Source organism: Maylandia zebra, linkage group LG3, assembly GCF_041146795.1.
Source record: "Maylandia zebra isolate NMK-2024a linkage group LG3, Mzebra_GT3a, whole genome shotgun sequence".
NCBI classification, from domain to species: Eukaryota; Metazoa; Chordata; class Actinopteri; order Cichliformes; family Cichlidae; genus Maylandia; species Maylandia zebra.
In genome coordinates, this window is record NC_135169.1 from 28382263 (window position 1) to 28407837 (window position 25575).

General features: G+C 42.9%; 2 protein-coding genes across 2 annotated transcripts; both read left to right on the forward strand.

The window, feature by feature from the left end:
• The first annotated feature begins 207 nt into the window (after positions 1–207).
• On the forward strand, positions 208–6012 carry LOC106675249 (nuclear factor 7, ovary-like). Its single transcript, XM_076882691.1, has 10 exons — positions 208–244; positions 1287–1517; positions 1609–1702; positions 1800–1904; positions 2671–2904; positions 3059–3206; positions 3500–3526; positions 3850–3914; positions 4328–4450; positions 4815–6012. Exons 2-10 carry the CDS (start codon positions 1291–1293, stop codon positions 5199–5201), a joined length of 1410 nt encoding a protein of 469 aa, XP_076738806.1. The 5' UTR covers positions 208–244; positions 1287–1290; the 3' UTR covers positions 5202–6012.
• A 6024-nt stretch (positions 6013–12036) lies between these two features.
• LOC143414080 (uncharacterized) lies at positions 12037–25289 on the forward strand. Its single transcript, XM_076877733.1, has 15 exons — positions 12037–12146; positions 12189–12290; positions 12348–12593; positions 12774–13014; positions 13360–13510; positions 18625–19117; positions 20656–20938; positions 21036–21140; positions 21917–22150; positions 22305–22452; positions 22746–22772; positions 23096–23160; positions 23574–23696; positions 24038–24788; positions 24833–25289. The coding sequence occupies exons 1-14, from the start codon at positions 12037–12039 to the stop codon at positions 24422–24424; spliced, it is 2715 nt and encodes a 904-aa protein (XP_076733848.1). The 3' UTR covers positions 24425–24788; positions 24833–25289.
• The last annotated feature ends 286 nt before the right edge of the window (positions 25290–25575 follow it).

Consider the following 25575-nt stretch of genomic DNA (forward strand, 5'->3'; position numbering starts at 1 on the left):
AATCTGTAGTTAAATTGATAACTGCATACAAAAACATTTGCAACAGTGAACAGCAATTAAAATGTAGAGTAAATACCAGGAAAAGCTAACAGGCAGAACAAGAATAACTGGTATAACTCGTTGGGAAACTCCACTGTGGGAGGAACTTTGTACCATGTTTTATTTTATAGAAAGACAAGCGTGTTTTTGTGGATATTCATTCTTCACATCTTTCAAGGACCGTCTGCCTGCATGACCTAAACAAGTAAGTGATTATTTATACCAAGCAGATAGCATAGAGAATAAAAATACATGAAACAAGACATCAGCTGCCTTTTCTTCAAGATAGACTGACTTTTGATCCAAATATTGACGGCAATATTTTTAATTAGAGGCACAGAAATAGTAAAAGTGGATATCTCAGAGATGATGTGTAAAATGTAGGTGTGTGTATTCTGGATGTAATCTCAGGTTTCAATCTTTAAATTAGAGCAACAACTACTACTACTTTTACATTTTTAACACGTTGACTGGAGTTTGAGTGTCAGAGAGAACTCAGTAAGGGGAGAGCAGTGGCTAAATAAAATGCATTAATAAAGAGCTGAGGGCTGATTTATTGGGGAAAAATTAAAGTAAGTAAGTAAAATAGTTAATATAGTGATGAAATTGTAAGAAAAGGTTCAGAAACAATTTCTCTTTATATTGCTTTCATTTGAATTTTACCCATTGTCTAAAAATTTCTTTCTTTTAATTTAGTTAATCTAATAATAATGAGCATTTCTTTGATTTTAAATTTGACTACAAAGAAAATTATTGTAGTCAAGAATTCAGTCAATGAAAAGTCTGAGATTTTCTCCTTCTATTGCCTCTTTCACAGCCCATTTTTTGATCTCTTTACTGGTAAATCCATTAGATTCATAAAAATGTAACAATATGTTGCCACTAGGACCTTCAGACTCTGTTTGTGAACCCTTGTATATTTGCAGTCTGCAGATTGAACTTAAACATAGTTGTTGTCTTCGAAGCATCTGAAATAAATCTGTCCACTTTTCTCTGCGCTACAGCATGATGAGCTTTCATGTGTTTTGCCCTGTTCTGTGAAATATAAGTGAAAAGGGCACACTGGACGCTTTACTTTGATCTTATGTTTAAAAATATCCTTTAGTCTTCTTGGTTTGCCATTTAGATCTTTTTAAACTTAGATTTATAAACCTGCATCTTTACAATCTGACCTAAAGAGTTTAAATCCCATAGTGTACAGAAGAATTTCAACATGTGTGGGTAACAAAATGTTATTTCTCTGTCAGAAACATGGCCTCAACATTGTCTGAAGAGCAATTTCAGTGCAGCATCTGTTTGTACAGCTTCAAAAATCCTGTCTCTATCCCGTGTGGGCACAATTTCTGCCTGGAGTGCATCAAACGTTATTGGGATGTGGCACAAAAGTCGGATTGTCCGCTGTGCAAAGAATCCTTCGGAAGTCGCCCCGAACTAAGGGTGAATAGGACCTTAAAAGAAATCACTGAAAGATTTCAAAGGTTGGTTGACTGTAACTATACTATAGTGCTTTATTTCAACGTTTTAGCACATTTGGTTGAAATTAATCAGATGTATATCATCATCTTAAAGCTTGTTAAAGGAAATGCCAGGATTCAAAGCAAAGAGACCCATCATTTCACTACCGCCAAATAGGTCTGGAGGAGAGAAGGAGATCAAGATCAAGGTGGGAGAAAAAGTGGTTAAATGTAACGACGCTCATGGATTATCTTGTAAGGAACTCCAGATAATCCAAGATGTAAAATACATGTTTTCAACTTCAGCCTCTGCAGACTCGGATAAAGAAGACCCAAGAACAGTATCAACACATGATCCAGACCCGAATCAGAAAGACCGAGGAGATCAAACAGTCAATGGAGCTGAGCAAAGTGAGCATTGCTTTTTGATCATTTACAGACATGAACATTTCTCGGCCTGTTTGCTCTCTAAGAAACAAAACTTCAACCAATTTGTTTGTAGAAGCTCACACCAGAAGAAAAACAGCAGTGTTGTTCTGCTTCATGTAGACTGTATTTAAAAGACAGAGAAGACTCCCCCTGCTGGTCATTTAAAAAAATGCATTAGCCTCACTTTTCAAGCCTGGAATCCACTTTTGGCTTTTATTTGCAGTTTATCCTGCTATAATATCCATGTAGAGTGTAAGTAACCTTGTGCACAAAAGACTCTGATTACAGGGCAGAGTAACTATAGAAACTCAAAAGCTAAAATCCTTGCATATCTTCTAAAGTCAGGATTACTTCAGTCAAAGTATTTTTCCATCTTTAGTAATTCATATATGGCAGCGTGGCTCTGTTTTAAGAGCTCTTGTGATCTTTTATTAGTTGTTTTTATTGATATAATAAACCTTCATTATACATAAAGAGACATGGAAAAGCAGGGCTGGAGGTGGGTTGGGACAATAGATCAACTGTTATCAGAGGACTGCAGGCTGGTCTCACTGAGATCATCTTCTTTGTCTTCTTTTTGGGGGAAATGTGTTAAATTATGGGCATATTAATAAGAATCATCGTATATAAGCAGTTTTTGCCTAAGTTTAATTTGTTTTGCATTTCATTGAAGAAGGGGTAGCAAAGTACAAAGGTGGTGCATTTTAACATATTTCACATATTAATTCAACTCTTTTCATCTCTGCAGAGAAATAAAGAAAGAGAGATACAGGCCAGCGTTCAGGCTGCCACAATGATGGTAATTGCCATTGAGAGAAACCAGGCTTTGCTCATCGAGGAGATCGAACGGAAGCAGGAGGTGGCTGAGAAGAGAGCAGAGGAGCTTCTCAAGGAGATCAGCCAGGAGATCAATGAGCTGCAGAAGAGATGCAGTGAGCTGCACCTCCTGGAGCACACTGAGAACCCAGTTCAGCTCCAGCAGGTCAGAATCAGTACTTATGTTTAATATTTCTGCACAGCCAAGCAAGTTTAAAGCATCTAAAGCGATTGTAATATGATATGAATACAAACCGGCCTGTCTGCTTGTTAGTGAAATCATTTATTTGTGCTCATTTCTGTCACTGATGCTGTTTTAGAACTTTTTACATCTGGACGCTCCGATGTCCGTCAAGCACTGGGCTGACGTCAGAGTCCAATCGGAGAGCTACGCACGGACTGTGAGGAGAAATTTCTCCAAACTGGTCGACATCTGCCAAGAACTGGAGAGGAAGCTGTGTGCAGAGGGTCTGTAATCCTTATGATGACATGACATTATAGTCTCTGATTTTAGAACACAAGACTTTCTTTGCATCACCGGTTCCTTTGGTTTTATCATAATCCTGCCACTTTTTGCATTGCATATATATTTATATCATATTTTACACTATAAGTCTGCACATAACTAACTTTAGTGATACACTTAGGGTGCAAAAATAAATCTCGTAACATTCGCTAAAATATTAGTGAATATTTTAATTGTTCTACGTTAATGTTTAATGACACTAAAATGACACAGTTTCTTTTCTGATCTTTTGCAGAGGTAAACAAGATGAATAAATATGCAGGTATGCGTATGGATATGATATTTATATTGTGATTACGTTATATGGATTACACAAGACTGAAAATTTGTCACCATCATATCTAATAAAGACTCTTACTGATGTCAGTAGAAAGAAAGTGGCTCTTCACACTGATTCAAATAATCTTTATACATGTACATGACTCAGAATACAGATACTCTGTTGCCAAAAAAGGTGACTTCAGTAACAATATGCTTCAAAACAACAGGGTTATTTTTTCATATTATTTCTTTAATCCTGAAAAATGTGAGTAAATCTGAAATAGCAAATCTTTTTATGTGTTTTTCTTCTGTTTCTGTCTCCAGTGGATGTAACTCTGGATCCTGCTACTGCTGCTGGCTGGGTGGTCCTGTCCCCGGATAATAAAAAGGTGAGCTGTAATTATCAGCTGCATGATTCCTGACTGTAACACCTTAACAAGAGCTCGGAGTTAAACAAAGTCTTGTCCTGCTGTAAAAAATGATCCAACAAAGTGTTGATACATGTGCAGCTGTTTGTATAATTAAGTGTAAAGTCATTTGCTTAGTTAGTTATACACACCAGTTCAGTTTAGCCCTGTAATATTATTGGGAAAACACTTATTAAAACACCTATTATTGGGAAATTGCATTTCTTGTCTGTGAAATTAGAGTCTGTGAATTACAGACAACAGCTAATGGACGACAAATATTATGCAGGAACTAAAATGATGGAAACTAGTGGATCAGAAGTCAGGCAGATGCAAAATAATGACAAGTACGGCATCAGTAGTTGTTGTATGAATGTGATCGTGGCAATCCACAGGTGAGCATGAGCTACCAGAAGGGGAGGACCCCGCTACCTGACGACCCCCGCAGGTTCGACTCCTGCGTCGCCGTGCTGGGAAAACAAAGCTTCACATCTGGGAAACGTTACTGGGTGGTTCAGGTAGGATAAAAGGATAAAATAAATAACTGCTAAACAGCTTATAGTCGTGATCAGTGTGAATATTATCCAAAGTGGAACACAACAGCTTTATTTAGAGTAAGATTTGGATTAAAATACACTAAAGAAAATTACACATGAACACAACGACACAACCTGTGACTAGGACTGTATAGTGTATATGATCTAAATAAGCAGGAAAATAAAACTCTTTACGCCCCCTGGTGGCTACATGATGTTCACTTCTGATTTTATATCTGCTGTGTTTTTACTGTCAGTAAAAATTTATTATCATTTAAAAAGCAACCTAAAGAAATGAAGCTCTACTCTGCAGTTTAGCATCATTTTGTCCTTCTTTGTGTTTCAGGTTGGGGATAAAACAGACTGGGATCTTGGGGTGGCCCAGGAGTCCATCAACAGGAAGGGCGCCATCACAGTTCGCCCTGATAACGGTTACTGGGCGATATGCCGACGCAACGGTGGAAGCCTGTATGCCTGCGCTGGGCCCGCCGTCACTCTTCACCTTAAAGAAATTCCTCAGAAAGTCGGTATATTCTTGGACTATGAAGAAGGCTCGGTGTCCTTCTACAACACAGAGGCAAAGACTCACATTTATACTTACAGCGGGCTCACTTTCACTGAGCCGCTGTATCCGTACTTTAACCCCTGCATACATGACAACGGGAAGAACATGGCCCAGCTGGTTATCTGCCCGATCGAGGCTGGGATCACTGTAGACACTTCAGCACGTTGAGCGAGAGACTCGGAGGATCCTTTTTAAAACCTCGAGAGCATCCACATTCATTGTCTGGATAAGTTGTAATCTGTAAATGCAAACAAAAGACCAAGAACAGGAGAAAATATTCTTCTCCCAAGAGTAAAGCGAACACCCTGAATATTGTCCTGGTACAGACTGCAAGCCCAAGCTTAGCTCCTGCAAGGTGTTTGGATATATTTATTTATTTATTCCAGTCAAAAGCTATAAGTTAACCACGAGGTTTGCTAATGTCTCTTAATCTTCCTGATGATATCTATAAAGAGGTTTTTAAAAAGAGCTAAAGACCCAAGCGAGGGTTCATCTGAACCATCCACTTATGTCTGCTAAGGTAGGACAAATGTATGTAAATGAGGATAAAACTTACACTGATAAGTCCACAGTTATCTGACAACGACACATTAGTGATGGTTTAGGAACTGTAAGATGAACCTATACACGATCACTACGGTGGATAGCACTGCATGAATCCTGCCTACATTTTTACACTACTCATTCTTTGGTAATTTATTAATATGGTATAACTTATATTATAGCTCAAGGCCTGATTTAAAAGAACTTTATGAATCCAACTTTGTTTGGATCTTTGGTTTAAGATCAGGGACACGTCACATGGTCTTATGAGTTCAGAGGTGCATGTCTGTTTTAGTTGGTAGCACGTAGATCGTATAGTACCACAATAGTATATTAACATCAGTATATCATGTGCATTTAAGACATTGAGTATATATAATTTCTTGTCATTATTGTAAAAATTTGGATTATTGTGATGTATTTAAGCTGAAATAAATGTGAATCCCTGAGAGTCTGCTGTGTTCTTTTAACTTTTTATCCCAACGCAGAGTTTAGACAAATTCTAAAGTTGTCACGGCTGGCGGAGGGAGCCGTGTGGTGTGGAGGAAAAGGAGGACCCAAGATACAGCAAACTGATGATACGAGTGATGTTTTATTTACCAGGTGGTGGTGGTGGCAAAAACGGGCAACTCAGCATGAGCAATTACAAACAGAAACCTAAACTGGGAGAAACTAAAAAGCAAACCTGAGACCATACAAAAGGGGTGCGGGGCAGAGAGACGCAGAGACAGGACACCATGGAACGCGGAGGAATGCAGATTAACGCAGAGACACACGGATGAATACAGATGAACGCAGACTTACACGGAGTAACACAGACGAGCCAACGAAGAGCACAGGCAGACACCAACTATAAATACACACACCAGGTAATGAGGAAATGGCACACAGCTGGAACTAATGGGCATAACGAGACACAGACCTACAAAGTAAAACAGGAAACACCCAGACTGTTTTACAGCACAACACGGGGACATGAACAGACCACCAAGGACAGACACAGGTAGGGCTGACAGTACACCAAACTACAGGTTCAACCCTAAACTAATACAAATCAGAATAAACACAAAACGCTGGGTCAACGACCCAGGACCATGACAAAAGTTAGAATTAGAAAATGGAGCACAGAAAACATCTATTGTGCGGAGTGCAAAAAACACTATCAAAATATTCCCCCCCCCCCTTTTTTTTAAGATTAGACAACCTTTATTAGTCCCACACATGGGAAATTTGTTTTGTTACAGCAGAAAGTGAACAGTGCAAAGTTACACAGCAAAAATTAGAAAAACACTGGAATAGAATAAGAATAAGATACTGTACACAACTGTACACAATAGAATAAAATAAAATACTTTATACAATAGAATAAAATAGAATACAAATGCTATATACAACTGAGTATAATACAATGATGCCAGAAAAGAATATTGCACTTAGTGTTATTGCACATGTGTAGATGTGTGTTTGATCGGTTGAAGTCTTTGTTGTGGAGTCTGACAGCAGATAGAAGGAAAGACCTGCGGAGTCTCTCCGTCCCACACCGTGGGTGCCGCAGCCTGACCCTGAAGGAGCTGCTCAGTGCTGTCAGTCTCCTCCATGGGGTGGAAGATGTTGTCCAACAGGGATGACAGCTTAGCCACCATTCTCCTCTCACTCACCACCTCCACTGGGTCCAGAGGGCATCCTAGAACAGAGCTGGCCCTGCGGCTCAGCCTGTTCAGTCTCTTCCTGTCCCCGGTAGAGATGCTGCCGTCCCAGCAGACCACACCGTAAAACATGGCTGAGGCCACCACAGAGTCATAGAAGGTCTTCAGCAGCAGGTCCTTCACTCCAAAAGACCTGAGTCTCCACAGCAGGTACAGCCTGCTCTGCCCTTTCCTGTAGAGAGCATCTGAATTGTGAGTCCAGTCCAGTTTATTGTTCAGATGAACACCAAGGTACTTGTAGCTGTCCACAGCTTCAATGTCCATACCTTGGATGTTCAATGGTTGTAGTGGAGGATATTTGTGCCTGTGGAAGTCTGTGGGACTGTCCCCAGCCTCAGGCTCAGGTTGAAGATGGGCTCCATCACCCCACACAGTTGGTCTGCGCAGGACCTAACGACCCTTGAGCTGATGCCATCTGGACCCGCTGCCTTCTTGACTCCAATTCTTGACTGCAACTGCATTTCATTGTATTTTTATTTTTTTTACAGTGACAATAAAGAACCTAAAATCTTGAATGGCAAAAGCCAAAATCAAGAGAAAAAGAAAAGACAAACTCAAAGGCACAGAGTAATTCAACAGATAGATGGCTGCATTATGGAAGCAGTTAGAGTCGGAAAAACGGCATCCAAATGTAGAAAATCAAGATAACCACATTAGTGAAGGAGAACTCAAAGCAAGACCGATGACCAACTACAAAAGGAAAACAGGAAATGGCACAAAAGATAATAAGCACAAAGTCATGACACACTGTTCATAGTACAAAAGTAATACTCTGGAAACAAAAAACAAGTAACTCCACATACAAAATCTTAACTACAGCATTAGCAACAATAAATGTTTCAGATACTAGAATGTAAACAGGATCAAACTAAGAAAAAATACAATAAAAACAAAAAGAAAAACAGCGACTGTAAAGTTTACATTGTTGGGTTGTCATTTATGCTTAGAAATACATATTCATATATTCTTAGAAATTAATAATCATTTAGAAATATATAGTTGATTGCATATTGAAAGAATGTCTCATCCTAGAGGGTCTGTAACAACTCTGTGTAGCGTGAAGAGGGGAGTGTGTTCACTCCTCTACAGAGTGTTCTGGCATACATCACACACCTCCTAGGGACATGAGAGAGGTCATATCTTCTCTCATTGATATATAGTATAGCAAACACATGTATATCTGTTTGAGTGTAAGAGCCTAATAATTTTTAAAAATATTTCTTCACTCACGGGCCGTAAGTAGGGGTGACATGGGCCGCGAGATAGAGAGACAGGCATTAGAGCCTCTTATTGTGTGTTTTGTTTGGGTTCCCACCGGCGTGGAATTACCAAAAATAGAGAGACCATAGCCTAACATATGAAACAGGAAAATACCACCATGTAATCCATTTATTTCAACAAAGTAACTGTATTCTGAATATCACCTATTAAACGGTAACTGTAACGGATACATTTACTCATATTTTGTATTTTAAATATGTAACGCCGGTACATGTATTACGTTACTCCCCAACACTGCCTGTTGATGAGATCTTGTGCCACTCCTAAAACACTGGCCTCCAACTCCTAAAGAGACACGGGTGTCCCTAAATTTAGCAAATATTAGCTTCAGGCTAGCTTGCTACGACGAATAGGCTAATACCAGTATTTTACCACAACTTCACCAGATGTAGCTAAAAAAACTAAACTAATGTCCAGCCCAGTGGGACAGCAAGGAAAGATGACAAAAAATGATTACTTACCTGCAGTGTTGGGAAGGTTACTTTTAAAATGTATTCCGTTACAGAATACAGAATACATGCCCCAAAATGTATTCTGTAACGTATTCCGTTACGTTACTCAATGAGAGTAACGTATTCTGAATACTTTGGATTACTTAATATATTATCGTGCTTTTTACAACAACGTGAATGTACTATTGCTGTGTGATTTATTACTATTACTGAAGGTCCGCGACTCCGAACTGTAGTAAAGGGACCTCTGACTAATATGGCGGGGTCCCTGTCGGCTCGTAGCCGAAAAATAGCTTTACTTTGTTGTGTGGGTCAATTTTTCTTGCGAGAGACAGAGAGAGGTGTTGAAAGGCTGCTCCAACGGAACTTATTGTTTTCGGAGGAAAACACGAACACGGTGTACAGTCGAGTCTTAATAGCTTACTTACAACTGGGCTCGTCAGGCACTCTTCTTGGCTGCAGTGGTTATTATTATATTTACATGTTTCCAGCTCCCGTTTTTCCTCGACGACAACTCGTACCTTTCCACTCGCCTTTTTCTCCCTCCTCGCGCTCACAGACACATAACGTGTATGGCAGTGCATTCTCCCTGCAACACGGACTATACTGCCCATGATGCTACATTCTTTAGAGCTATGCTTGTAGCATTCTGCCTGTTAGCTTAGCACAACAACAACAACGAAAAGGCGCTCTCTCACCCAGGAAACACACAGTCGCAGAAAGAGAGAGAGAGCGTCGCCCTGTAACCATGGCAACCGTAACGCTGCCGCCTGGAACGAAAGAACGTAGCTGTCAAACAAAACCCAAACAGTGATGACCCGCGACAAAATTAAACAGGAAAGTACCGCAGTGTAATCCATTTATTTCAACAAAGTAACTGTATTCTGAATAACACCTTTTTAAACGGTAACTGTAACGGAATACAGTTACTCATATTTTGTATTCTAAATACGTAACGCCGGTACATGTATTCCGTTACTCCCCAACACTGCTTACCTGTGGTTTAGAGGGTCAAGCTGAAATTGAAGCAGCCATTGAAAGACGGGAAGAGAGAAAGATGGCAGCTTGGTCAGCACTAGTGGCCTCTATAATGTATGCAAATACATGCGGGTCGGAAGCCCCGCCCCCAGACACCAAAACAGTGCCAGCAGATTGAAACTGAAAAATGGATTGAAACTGAAAAAATAAATTGTAAGCGCAAACAAAAAATTTACAGCTTCAATTAATTGTTTTTTACTATCATTTTTTTTTTTCAGTTTCAATACAAGATTTTTCAGTACATTTATTTCAGTTACAATATTTTTGTAACTATATAAATATAATCAAATTTATCATCACTATCTGCAACTGAAAATAGTTGTGGATGATTACTATACCTTTCTAATGTGACGTTGTTGTCCCTGGCTCTCTTTCTCTCTTATTCCCTCCCGCTCTGTTCCTGTGCTACTGCGAGTGTAACTACCGCCCCTCCCCCCTCTTCCCAGCGCAAAGCACAAGGCTCACATGCGGAGTGAAGCGGAAAAAATAGTCATATACAGTCTGTATAAGTGGGGTTAAAATAATAAACATTTGTAGGGACATTGCAGTTACTATGAATTTACAGCAGTTACACAGTGATTAGTAATAAACAGCCAGTGAGAGTGAGTGGATTTAAGAAAGTGAGTGACTCAGGTGTCATGGCCTGGGTCTAGGGACCCAGGGCTCATGTATTTTCAGTATATGTTTATGTTTATGTTTTCCGTGTGTTGTTTTGGTTTGCTCTCCGTTTCTCCATGTGTCTCCGTGTGAGCTTCCGGAGGTGTGGGTTCGCTGAGGAGACTGCGAACCCGGAAGTGTTTCTGCTCCAGAGACAGCCACACCTGCCGCTCGTCGTCCTCTGCCAGCTGCAGCAGATTACGCTCATCAAGGGAACGGCATTTAAGACTGCAGCTGAGCTGAGGCCGACGCTGGATCCTTGAGTCAGAACTCGTCAGTACTGCCGTGAGCTTTTGCGTAACCTCTGAGGAAATAGATCCCCTGCTAACCTTCTGTTTTTTTGTGTTACCAGGAATCGGGAGCGGAGTGTGCTTCTAAGTCACGGTGTGGGAATTGGAGTTTTTTGGAGTCGCCACCTTTCTCTTTTACGGACATCTGCACTGTGTGGGATTCAGGGAGAATCACCACGGGACCACAGTGCTGGGATTTTGTATATAGTTGTGTGTTTTTCACCTCCTGTAAATAAATCCACTGTCCTTCGCTAAGAGTCTCGCGTTTTGGGCCCTACTTTCACTGCCACTCCACGGTCTGCCATCGCAGCCCGTGACAGAATGATCCCACCCGGCATGGACCCAGCGGACTCATCGGAGAAATTCAGGAGGGAGGTAACGGATAAAGTTTATAGACTCTATGACATTTTGCTGGAGGGGCACGAGGAAAGATTTCATCGCGCCGTGGAGAAGCGGCTGAAAGAGACGGTGTCTTGCTTCCCGTGGGTACTGGATACGCTCAATCCAATCGTCATGGACTTCCTGCTTTCCACCCTCCACCTCCACTCTCCTCCTCAGGCTGCTCACCGGCCCGGCCAGCTGGTGGAGTCACAGCCTGAGACGCCGGCCCCGACGTCTACACGGAAACGACGTTCGCGCCGCCGGCGTTCCTCACCGCAGCCTAACCCACGGACTTCTCAAGAGCCGGCTGTGGTGAGTAGTACGGACAATTTTCCATTTCCCTCACCATCTGTGTTTGTGTCTGCAGTGGACCAACTGACAGCACAGGTAGCATCACCTCGGTCAGAGGTCTCCACACCACTCGCTGCTTCACCATCTGCAGCTGTAGCACCACCATCGTTTCATCTGCCTGCAGCCACCATTCTGCCATCTTTTTCACCGCCTGCTACGTCGCCACCCGGACCTGCCCAGCCCGAGCCGGGGGAGCTCTCGCTGCCAGCCGAGGAGGAGCTCTCGCTGCCAGCCTAGGAGGAGCTCTCACTGCCAGCCGAGGAGGAGCTCTCGCTGCCAGCCGAGGCTGCCTGGTTTTTTCCTAATGGGTGGAGAGTTTTCCCACCGCCACTTGTTGCTCACCTATTGGACCCACCACTGCAAGGAAGACGGCGCCGGCGTCATCTCCGTCAAACCGAAGCTCACCTCACTTCTGTGGTTTCGGAGGAACCAGCTGACTCTGGACTGACCGCACAGGGAGCCGCAGGAGGAGCTCGCGCTGCCGGAGCAGGAGCTCAGCGAGTGGGAGCCGCAGGAGGAGCTCGCGCTGCCCGAGCAGGAGCTCAGCGAGCGGGAGCCGCAGGAGGAGCTCGCGCTGCCCGAGCAGGAGCTCAGCGAGCAGGATCCGGAGCTCAGCGAGCCGGAGCTGGAGATAAGCGAGCAGGAGCCGGAGCTCAGTGAGCCGGAGGAACTCGCGCTGCCCGAGCAGGAGCTCGGCGAGCGGGAGCCAGAGCTCAGCGAGCCGGATGAGCTCGCGCTGCCCGAGCCGGAGCTCAGCGAGCCGGAGCCGGAGCTCAGCGAGCCAGAGCTGGAGATAGGCGAGCAGGAGCCGGAGCTCAGCGAGCCGGAGGAACTCGCGCTGCCCGAGCAGGAGCTCAGCGAGCGGGAGCCGGAGCTCAGCGAGCCGGAGGAACTCGCGCTGCCCGAGCAGGAGCTCAGCGAGCAGGAGTCGGAGCTCAGCGAGCTGGACCTGGAGATAAGCGAGCAGGAGCCGGAGCTCAGCGAGCCGGAGGAACTCGCGCTGCCCGAGCAGGAGCTCAGCGAGCGGGAGCCGGAGCTCAGCGAGCCGGAGGAGCTCGCGCTGCCCGAGCCGGAGCTCAGCAAGCCGGAGCCGGAGCTCAGCGAGCCAGAGCTGGAGATAGGCGAGCAGGAGCCGGAGCTCAGCCAGCGGGAGCCGGAGCTCAGCGAGCCGGAGGAACTCGCGCTGCCCGAGCAGGAGCTCAGAGAGCAGGAGTCGGAGCTCAGCGAGCTGGACCTGGAGATAAGCGAGCAGGAGCCGGAGCTCAGCGAGCCGGAGGAACTCGCGCTGCCCGAGCAGGAGCTCAGCGAGCGGGAGCCGAAGCTCAGCGAGCCGGAGGAGCTCGCGCTGCCTGAGCAGGAGCTCAGCGAGTGGGAGCCGCAGGAGGAGCTCGCGCTGCCTGAGCAGGAGCTCAGCGAGCGGGAGCCGGAGCTCAGCGAGCCGGAGGAGCTCGCGCTGCCCGAGCCGGAGCTCAGCGAGCCGGAGCCGGAGCTCAGCGAGCCGGAGCAGGAGATAAGCGAGCAGGAGCCGGAGCTCAGCGAGCCGGAGGAACTCGCGCTGCCCGAGCAGGAGCTCAGCGAGCGGGAGCCGGAGCTCAGCGAGCCGGAGGAGCTCGCGCTGCCTGAGCAGGAGCTCAGCGAGTGGGAGCCGCAGGAGGAGCTCGCGCTGCCCGAGCAGGAGCTCAGCGAGCAGGAGCCGCAGGAGGAGCTCGCGCTGCCCGAGCAGGAGCTCAGCGAGCGGGAGCCGCAGGAGGAGCTCGCGCTGCCCGAGCAGGAGCTCAGCGAGCGGGAGCCGGAGCTCAGCGAGCCGGAGGAGCTCGCGCTGCCCGAGCCGGAGCTCAGCGAGCTGGAGCCGGAGCTCAGCGAGCCGGAGCAGGAGATAAGCGAGCAGGAGCCGGAGCTCAGCGAGCCGGAGGAACTCGCGCTGCCCGAGCAGGAGCTCAGCGAGCGGGAGCCGGAGCTCAGCGAGCGGGAGCCGGAGCTCAGCGAGCCGGAGGAGCTCGCGCTGCCTGAGCAGGAGCTCAGCGAGTGGGAGCCGCAGGAGGAGCTTGCGCTTCCCGAGCTGGAGCTCAGCGAGCGGGAGCCGCAGGAGGAGCGTCCAGTGCGTCAACGTCAGCGACCAGCGCGTCATAGACCGTGTGCCACACCTCGCTGTTGCTCACCGGAGCAGCGACGTTGCCACCGGACCCGTGGCAGTCCGCCGGAGGAGCAGCGACGTTGCCACCGGACCCGTGGCAGTCCGCCGGAGGAGCAGCGACGTTGTCACCGGACCCGTGGCAGGCCACCGGAGGAGCAGCGCCGCCACCGGACCCGTGGCCGGCCGCCGGAGCTGACACACTGCCGCCACCGAACCCGTGGCCGGCCGCCGGAGCTGCAATGCCGTCGCCACCGGGCCCGTGGCCGCCCGCCGGAGCTGTTGCGACGCTGCCGCCACCGGACCCGTGGCAGGGCGCCTGAAGTATTCCGTTGCTGTCACGGGACCCGAGGTTGGCCACCTGAACTCTTGCGTTATAGTTACTGGCCGCCTGAACTGGTTTTCTCACGCCACAGTTTTGGGGGGTTATTGAACTGTTTTGTGCCTCCGCTGGAGTCGCGGTTGAGCCTCTGGGACTTTTGAGATGAACTATTTGGTCATTTGGGGGTTGGTTCCGGCCCTCCGTCCTGTTACGGGACCACAGTGCTGGGATTTTGTATATAGTTGTGTGTTTTTTCACCTCCTGCAAATAAATCCACTGTCCTTCGCTAAGAGTCTCGCGTTTTGGGCCCTACTTTCACTGCCACTCCACGGTCTGCCATCGCAGCCCGTGACATCAGGTGTGTCAGTTGGTGTGTCATCTGTTTTTGAGTGTGGGGGAGAGTTAGAATTTCTTGGTTTTAAAGCTATGTTAGGAATATTCAAAATGTAATTTCCAAAATTTGCATATGATCTGCAATTTGTAGCAGATCTACTGACTATCACATAGCAGCTGGAGCAGTCTCAAATGGAGGTCAGTCCACTACTGCCACCTGTGGCCAAGTGCCAAAGCCTGCCTACTACTAAATTTAACTTGTGACACATATGCACCTGTTTCTATGACCACACTGAGTAGAGTCTGAGTGGATGCACTTACCCTGGTGCATTCAAATCCACCCACAAACATATTGAAAGATGCAATGCCAGCAACGTTAATTGTCAAGACTAAAACCAATCATTAAGCAATGACAACAGGGATCATTTGTTTCTGTTTATTTTAGCATGCACAACATTTATATTTGCCTTCTGTACAGGGGACATCCACACACACAGTGTGGTACCACCTTCCGCAGAAACCTTTTTTCGCAATCGCCTCCTGCATGAGGATATCACCAGGTAAACTCGCGACATTTTTAAACATTTGGTTGTTCAACAGCAACAGGACTGACAGAGTGTGGTTGCGGTAACCTCACAAATGTCACAGATGACACATTTGATGTTTATTTGCTGTTTTGTCAGTAGCTGCTCCAGAAAAGCAAGTCTACCACACATCTGTTCGACCAACGCCAAATAATCTGCGATGCCAGTTAATCTGGAACACCGGCGGCCGCCTCGGGTCTCTCCTCCTTCCCTTCTCTTTCCTTCATCCACCTGCTGACCTCTGTGGAAGCTCCGCCATAGCCACCACCAAACTGACTTATTTTTACACATCTGCCAGCATCTGGCCAATCCACCAGCTTTCATTGTTTATACCGTTACTAAAAGAAAAAAAAAACTCATTACCCATAACAACGGAAAATCACCATCGATGGTGGGCCGGACTCAAATGTTACTGAACTTCTCCAGCTATGGTCGTGCCATCAGTTAACCCTTTGCGTGCCAGCTGTGGCACGCGTGCCCAGGGTTGCCGATCCCTGACGTATCGTAAAAGAGTTAGTAATTTATTTTTTTACTACCTGTAATTTATTGCAGTTTACGTCTATTTGCTTAATTGTTTACTAAATGTTTGAGGTGTGAAATAAATGGCAATGGAGGTTGAAAACAAAATATGGGTGTGTGTGGTTGGAGGATGTGTTTGTGCGGGGGTGTTCAGGTGGTGGGGGGGGGCGTGAACATTTTTCTTTTAAAACAAAGGGGGGTTAGCAAAAAAAGTTTGGGAACCACTGTCTCAACCTGTGAGAGAGACTTCAGTTCTTACATGTCAGCAGGAAGGGGAATGATCCTGCATGGATCTTTTACTTGAAAGTGTAAAACGGGAAGTGAAAAATAAATGTTGTTGTTTTTGGTTGTTTCTTGGCTGTTTCTTCATTCATGCTTCTTCACTTTCAGTACTTGTACCTGACCATCTTCAGAGGAATGTGTTTTTATTTTTGTTAAGTCACCAAACAATGAGCTGTGACTCATTCACTCATTTTTAAATGAGTCATTCACTCATTAAAAAATGTTGACGTCACCTAGTAAGAATACGTAGTTGATTGTTGTTCATTTGCTGTATCTTTTATTCCTTGGCTTTTAAATCAGAATGAGTTTGTATTACTTTTATTTATCTTATTTCTCACTCAAATCTTCTAATTTTATGATTCTTTTTCTTAACTCTTGTCATATGTTTTTATTTCTTTTAATTGTCTTAATTGTACAGCACCTTGGTCAACGGTTGTTGTTGTAAATGTGCTATATAAAGAGGTTCAGTAACATTTGAGTCCGCTGATCTAATTTATGGTTTTGATTAGAAAGAAGAAAATACAATGTTTTAGCTCTTTCTTGTTTTCTAAATTCTGTCTACTGCCTTTTATCCACAGAGTCCAACATTGTTCATTTTGGGACAAATACTGGCGTCCAAAGTGATGGAAGAGTGTTTGCTTTTGTTTTTCTTGTGTTTTTTCTTTGATGAGCGTAACCAATATGTATAATAATAATGAAAGTACTTTGTTGTGTCTCTTTTTCCATGTCAGTTGCTTTAATCATTTAAAATCCCTTTTTATCTACTTGCAATTTTTTTGTCCATTCTGGGTTTCCTTTTTTAGTCATTTATAGTTATTAATATTGAATCGTTGCTTCCTTTTATGCAATCACACTGGCATAATGTTGACAGGAAGCAGGTTTGAACTGGTTTCACGGACATCACTTTTACAAAGACTTTTTTAATTTAACTCAAAAATCTGTTCTGTATTTTATCAGGTGCTTTTCACATCAGTTAGGGAGGACGCCTCAGTGTTTGAAGTCATATCAACCATTAACTTGACCCAAACTAGTTGAGACTGGAATATTTGGAGTTATCATAATAGCTTTCTTAACAAAACAGGCAGGTTGTGCTCCTTACTTCCAGAATGGAGATAGTATATTGTTTGTTATGTCAGGTTAGTCTGCTTTGAAAATCAACAAAGAAATAGTTTGTTAGTGTGTTGAATCCCGAGAATTCCAGACTTTATATTTAAGTGTGTTACACGTAAATAAGGCTTGCATATTTGTGAGCAGCACAACAGGAACAGTTAGCAAGGCTAAAAACATGGGCGTAACAGCCACGTGAGAAAACGTTTACAAGATGATTTATCATTCTGTCATTGTTCCTGACAGCTGTGTTGGGGATCAGGGGAACACGTGTGGAGTTTCACTTTAGGCCTTTCAGAGTACCAGGAAGTACTTTAACACCAAACTGTGATTTTTTTCTGGTAGTTGTAAGGGAAGTAAGTCAACTAAGCCAAATAAAACTTCACTAAAAACTGAAAAATTAATGCTAATAGCTCAAACAAATAAAACTGTGTCATCCAACTGGAAGTGAACTTTGACGTCCACATGAGCTAATCCTTGTGTTTGTCAATCTTTTCACTACGTGGCCTAAATTCCCAAAGCCTCATTCTTCCTTCTCATCAAGGATTTGGTAAGCATGTCTGTCATGTTTTGTCTGGTGAGCGTAGGGGGAGCCTAACCAGACAGGCAGGAATAAAGAACCTGTCTCCTACACAGTGCCAGGAAGAGTCTGTTGCTGTAGGAGCTGCTCAGGGCCTCTGCAGTATCATGCAGGGGGTTTGCAGTGTTGTCCATAATAAACCTTTGCTTGGCTAACATCCTCCTCTTTGGAGTCTAGGGGACTGGCCAAGACAGAGCTGGTCCTCTTTACCAGTCTTTATACCCACAGCACTGTTCAGTATATTTATAGATAGCACGTGAAGAGCTGAATAACGAAAAATACCAGGAAGTTTTACACTAGCAGTTTCACCTGTCATCTCTTTTGGGGAAACTGTTTTAGAAGATTACTGGAAACCAAAATTGTCATTGTAAAAATGACTTCCTAGTTCAAAGGGCAATGCTGTGACAGCGTGCCAGGTTTACACACGTGCATATTGGCAACGCTCGTGCAGAGAACAAGCAAGAACAATAGAATTAATACTTATTGTACTGGAAGTGTGAAACACGTGAGTTTGGTGTGGCATTCAGCTGAAAGGTTAAACAGGACGCGTCCAGCGGGAACCTGAATGAGTCATGACACAGTATGAGTGTGAACCAGTGAAACAAAACAGAGCAGAGTAGGAACAGTGATATTTCTAACAGAAGCAGGAGCTGTAGCACCTCATTTCTTCTTCTACATAAACTAGGAATAATTGAAGCTTTAACAGATGCTGGTATCAGGGAGCCAGTCTGTGTGCTGGCTGCTGATGGTGTTTATTGTCTTTATTTGGGTGTGTTTATACCGATATGCCACTAATGCAGTTACTGTAAATGACCTGAAAAGCATTGCTGCATATTTTTAGCTGGCTATGTGTCACATAGGATGGATTAGAAAAATCCAGCTCTGACCTGGGAATGATTCATCCAAACAACCATGGGTGTGTTCATCAAGGCCTCTGTGACACAGAGCTTCCTCGAATGAATTACTCTGTTTACAGATTTAAAATGACTACAAACTTAACGATGAAAGATTTTACGATTTGTGGCATCTCGCAGCAACATTACTTAACACCCTGGATCACGTCTACAGCAACATACCCGGTGCATACAGGGCTGCACCACAGCCCCACTTTGGACAGTCTGACTACATCTCTCTGTTCATGTACCCGGCTTACAGACAGAAACTGAAACAATCGAACCCTGTCATCACACCTGTTAAACTGTGGACCCCAGAGTCTGAGAGCATCCTACAGGACTGTGTTGCCCAAACAGACTGGGATTTGTTTCAAACTGCAGCCACACAGGAGATCTGCTCTGTCAATATACAGGACTATGCTGAATATGTGACCGGGTACATCAGCACCATCAGCTCTGCAGGCAGTCTGCTAGATGACCTCAATGTATTGAGGCAGCAGGACCAGACAGGACGGATCCTTAAAGCATGTGCTAGTTGTTGGCTGATGTTCTCACTCCCGTCTTCAACCTCTCCCTCAGCCAGAGTACCATCCCCACATGCTTCAAGACCACAACAATCATCCCTCTTCACAAGGTAACATAATAATTTTTGCACATAAGGTCATCTTACATATTAAACCAGCATATTAAGCTCATAGCTCTTTTACACACAAATCTATTTAACACTTTAATTTTTGTCTCCATTTATTTATTTATACTATTTGTATTTCCATTGTTCTAGTTCTATTTGTACATTTTAACCGGCATCTGTGTAGGAAGGTAGATTATTTCTGCACCAAAGTGCACGTTGTTGTCATTCCCAGCCTGTATTTATTAATTGCTTGGATTTAATCTGTAGTTAAATTGATAACTGCATACAAAACCATTTGCAACAGCGAACAGCAATTAAAGTATAGAGTAAATACCAGGAAAAGCTAACAGGCAGAACAAGAATAACCGGTATAACTCGTTGGGAAACTCCACTGTGGGAGGAACTTTGTACCATGTTTTATTTTATAGAGAGACAAGCGTGTTTTTGTTGATATTCATTCTTCACATCTTGCAAGGACCATCTACCTGCATGACCTAAACAAGTAAGTGATTATTTATACCAAGCAGATAGCATAGAGAATAAAAATACATGAAACAAGACATCAGCTGCCTTTTCTTCAAGATAGACTGACTTTTGATCCAAATATTGACGGCAATATTTTTAATTAGAGGCACAGAAATAGTAAAAGTGGATATCTCAGAGATGATGTGTAAAATGTAGGTGTGTGTATTGTGGATGTAATCTCAGGTTTCAATCTTTAAATTAGAGCAACAACTACGACTACTTTTACATTTTTAACACGTTGACTGGAGTTTGAGTGTTAGAACTCAGTAAGGGGAGAGCAGTGGCTAAATAAAATGCATTAATAAAGAGCTCAGGGCTGATTTATTGGGAAAAAATTAAAGTAAGTGAGTAAAATAGTTAATATAGTGATGAAATTGTAAGAAAAGGTTCAGAAACAATTTCTCTTTATATTGTTTTCATTTGAATTTTACCCATTGTCTCAAAATTTCTTTCTTTTAATTTAGTTAATCTACGCTGAAATAATGAGCATTTCTTTGATTTTAAATTTGAAAGAAAATTATTGTAGTCAATAATTCAGTCAATGAAAAGTCTGAGATTTTCTCCTTCTATTGCCTCTTTCACAGCCCATTTTTTGATCTCTTTACTGGTAAATCCATTAGATTCATAAAAATGTAACAATATGTTGCCACTAGGACCTTCAGACTCTGTTTGTGAACCCTTGTATATTTGCAGTCTGCAGATTGAACTTAAACATAGTTGTTGTCTTAGAAGCATCTGAAATAAATCTGTCCACTTTTCTCTGCGCTACAGCATGATGAGCTTTCATGTGTTTTGCCCTGTTCTGTGAAATATAAGTGAAAAGGCCACACTGGACGCTTTACTTTGATCTTATGTTTAAAAATATCCTTTAGTCTTCTTGCTTTGCCATTTAGTTTTTTTTTTAAACTTAGATTTATAAACCTGCATCTTTACAATCTGACCTAAAGAGTTTAAATCCCATAGTGTACAGAAGAATTTCAACATGTGTGGGTAACAAAATGTTATTTCTCTGTCAGAAACATGGCCTCCACATTGTCTGAAGAGCAATTTCAGTGCAGCATCTGTTTGTACAGCTTCAAAAACCCTGTCTCTATCCCGTGTGGACACAATTTCTGCCTGGAGTGCATCAAACGTTATTGGGATGTGGCGCAAAAGTCAGATTGTCCGCTGTGCAAAGAATCCTTCAGAAGTCGCCCCGAACTCAGGGTGAATTGGACCTTAAAAGAAATCACTGAAAGATTCAAACCAAAGAGACCCATCATTCCACTACCGCCATCCAGGTCTGGAGGAGAGATCAAGGTGGGAGAAAGAGTGGTTAAATGTAACGATGCTCATGGATTATCTTGTAAGGAACTCCAGATAATCCAAGATGTAAAATACATGTTTTCAACTTCAGCCTCTGCAGACTCGGATAAAGAAGACCCAAGAGCAGTATCAACACATGATCCAGATCCGAATCAGAAAGACCGAGGAGATCAAACAGTCAATGGAGCTGAGCAAAGTGAGCATTGCTTTTTAATCATTTACAGACATGAACATTTCTCGGCCTGTTTGCTCTCTAAGAAACAAAACTTCAACCAATTTGTTTGTAGAAGCTCACACCAGAAGAAAAACAGCAGTGTTGTTCTGCTTCATGTAGACTGTATTTAAAAGACAGAGGAGACTCCCCCTGCTGGTCATTTTAAAAAATGCATTAGCCTCACTTTTCAAGCCTGGAATCCACTTTTGGCTTTTATTTGCAGTTTATCCTGCTATTATATCCATGCAGAGTGTAAGTAACCTTGTGCACAAAAGACTCTGATTACAGGGCAGAGTAACTATAGAAACTCAAAAGCTAAAATCCTTGCATATCTTCTAAAGTCAGGATTACTTCAGTCAAAGTATTTTTCCATCTTTAGTAATTCATATATGGCAGCGTGGCTCTGTTTTAAGAGCTCTTGTGATCTTTTATTAGTTGTTTTTATTGATATAATAAACCTTCATTATACATAAAGAGACATGGAAAAGCAGGGCTGGAGGTGGGTTGGGACAATAGATCAACTGTTATCAGAGGACTGCAGGCTGGTCTCTCTGAGGTCACTTTCTTTTTGAAGTTATGTCTTCTTTTTGGGGGAAATGTGTTAAATTATGGGCATATTAATAAGAATCATCGTACATAAGCAGCTTTACCCTAAATTTAATTTGTTTTGCATTTCATTGAAGAAGGGGTAGCAAAAAACAAAGGTGGTGCATTTTAACATATTTCACATATTAATTAAACTCTTTTCATATCTGCAGAGAAATAAAGAAAGAGAGATACAGGCCAGCGTTCAGGCTGCCACAATGATGGTAAGTGCCATTGAGAGAAACCAGGCTTTGCTCATCGAGGAGATCGAACGGAAGCAGGAGGTGGCTGAGAAGAGAGCAGAGGAGCTTCTCAAGGAGATCAGCCAGGAGATCAATGAGCTGCAGAAGAGACGCAGTGAGCTGCACCTCCTGGAGCACATTGAGAACCCAGTTCAGCTCCAGCAGGTCAGAATCAGTATTTATGTTTAATATTTCTGCTCAGCCAAGCAAGTTTAAAGCATCTAAAGCGATTGTAATATGATATGAATACAAACCGGCCTGTCTGCTTGTTAGTGAAATCATTTATTTGTGCTCATTTCTGTCACTGATGCTGTTTTAGAACTTTTTACATCTGGACGCTCCGATGTCCGTCAAGCACTGGGCTGACGTCAGAGTCCAATCGGAGAGCTACGCACAGACTGTGAGGAGAAATTTCTCCAAACTGGTCGACATCTGCCAGGAACTGGAGAGGAAGCTGTGTGCAGAAGGTCTGTAATCCTTATGATGACATGACATTATAGTCTCTGATTTTAGAACACAAGACTTTCTTTGCATCACCGGTTCCTTTGGTTTTATCATAATCCTGCCACTTTTTGCATTGCATATATATTTATATCATATTTTACACTATAAGTCTGCACATAACTAACTTTAGTGATACACTTAGGGTCCAAAAATAAATCTCGTAACATTCGCTAAAATATTAGTGAATATTTTAATTGTTCTACGTTAATGTTTAATGACACTAAAATGACACAGTTTCTTTTCTGATCTTTTGCAGAGGTAAACAAGATGAATAAATATGCAGGTATGTGTATGGATATGATATTTATATTGTGATTACGTTATATGGATTACACAAGACTGAAAATTTGTCACCATCATATCTAATAAAGACTCTTACTGATGTCAGTAGAAAGAAAGTGGCTCTTCACACTGATTCAAATAATCTTTATACATGTACATGACTCAGAATACAGATACTCTGTTGCCAAAAAAGGTGACTTCAGTAACAATATGCTTCAAAACAACAGGGTTATTTTTTCATATTATTTCTTTAATCCTGAAAAATGTGAGTAAATCTGAAATAGCAAATCTTTTTATGTGTTTTTCTTCTGTTTCTGTCTCCAGTGGATGTAACTCTGGATCCTGCTACTGCTGCTGGCTGGGTGGTCCTGTCCCCGGATAATAAAAAGGTGAGCTGTAATTATCAGCTGCATGATTCCTGACTGTAACACCTTAACAAGAGCTCAGAGTTAAACAAAGTCTTGTCCTGCTGTAAAAAATGATCCAACAAAGTGTTGATACATGTGCAGCTGTTTGTATAATTAGGTGTAAAGTCATTTGCTTAGTTAGTTATACACACCAGTTCAGTTTAGCCCTGTAATATTATTGGGAAAACACTTATTAAAACACCTATTATTGGGAAATTGCATTTCTTGTCTGTGAAATTAGAGTCTGTGAATTACAGACAACAGCTAATGGACGACAAATATTATGCAGGAACTAAAATGATGGAAACTAGTGGATCAGAAGTCAGGCAGATGCAAAATAATGACAAGTACGGCATCAGTAGTTGTTGTATGAATGTGATCGTGGCAATCCACAGGTGAGCATGAGCTACCAGAAGGGGAGGACCCCGCTACCTGACGACCCCCGCAGGTTCGACTCCTGCGTCGCCGTGCTGGGAAAACAAAGCTTCACATCTGGGAAACGTTACTGGGTGGTTCAGGTAGGATAAAAGGATAAAATAAATAACTGCTAAACAGCTTATAGTCGTGATCAGTGTGAATATTATCCAAAGTGGAACACAACAGCTTTATTTAGAGTAAGATTTGGATTAAAATACACCAAAGAAAATTACACATGAACACAACGACACAACCTGTGACTAGGACTGTATAGTGTATATGATCTAAATAAGCAGGAAAATAAAACTCTTTACGCCCCCTGGTGGCTACATGATGTTCACTTCTGATTTCAGTAAAAATTTATTATCATTTAAAAAGCAACCTAAAGAAATGAAGCTCTACTCTGCAGTTTAGCATCATTTTGTCCTTCTTTGTGTTTCAGGTTGGGGATAAAACAGACTGGGATCTTGGGGTGGCCCAGGAGTCCATCAACAGGAAGGGCGCCATCACAGTTTGCCCGGATAACGGTTACTGGGCGATATGCCGACGCAACGGTGGAAGCCTGTATGCCTGCGCTGGGCCCGCCGTCACTCTTCACCTTAAAGAAATTCCTCAGAAAGTCGGTATATTCTTGGACTATGAAGAAGGCTCGGTGTCCTTCTACAACACAGAGGCAAAGACTCACATTTATACTTACAGCGGGCTCACTTTCACTGAGCCGCTGTATCCGTACTTTAACCCCTGCATACATGACAACGGGAAGAACATGGCCCAGCTGGTTATCTGCCCGATCGAGGCTGGGATCACTGTAGACACTTCAGCACGTTGAGCGAGAGACTCGGAGGATCCTTTTTAAAACCTCGAGAGCATCCACATTCATCATCTGGATAAGTTGTAATCTGTAAATGCAAACAAAAGACCAAGAACAGGAGAAAATATTCTTCTCCCAAGTGTAAAGCGAACACCCTGAATATTGTCCTGGTACAGACTGCAAGCCCAAGCTTAGCTCCTGCAAGGTGTTTGGATATATTTATTTATTTATTTATTTATTTATTCCAGTCAAAAGCTATAAGTTAACCACGAGGTTTGCTAATGTCTCTTAATCTTCCTGATGATATCTATAAAGAGGTTTTTAAAAAGAGCTAAAGACCCAAGCGAGGGTTCATCTGAACCATCCACTTATGTCTGCTAAGGTAGGACAAATGTTCATCTGAACCATCCACTTATGTCTGCTAAGGTAGGACAAATGTATGTAAATGAGGATAAAACTTACACTGATAAGTCCACAGTTATCTGACAACGACACATTAGTGATGGTTTAGGAACTGTAAGATGACCCTATACACGATCACTACGGTGGATAGCACTGCATGAATCCTGCCTACATTTTTACACTACTCATTCTTTGGTAATTTATTAATATGGTATAACTTATATTATAGCTCAAGGCCTGATTTAAAAGAACTTTATGAATCCAACTTTGTTTGGATCTTTGGTTTAAGATCAGGGACACGTCACATGGTCTTATGAGTTCAGAGGTGCATGTCTGTTTTAGTTGGTAGCACGTAGATCGTAGTACCACAATAGTATATTAACATCAGTATATCATGTGCATGTAAGACATCGAGTATATATAATTTCTTGTCATTATTGTAAAAATTTGGATTATTGTGATGTATTTAAGCTGAAATAAATGTGAATCCCTGAGAGTCTGCTGTGTTCTTTTAACTTTTTATCCCAACGCAGAGTTTAGACAAATTCTAAAGTTAGAATTAGAAAATGGAGCACAGAAAACAAAAGATAACAAGCAGAAAGTCATGACACACTGTTCATGGTACAAAAGTAATACTCTGGAAACAAAAAACAAGTAACTCCACAAACTAAATCCTAACTACAGCATTAGCAACAATAAATGTTTCAGATACTAGAATGTAAACAGGATCAAACTAAGAAAAATACAATTAAAACAAAAAGGAAAAC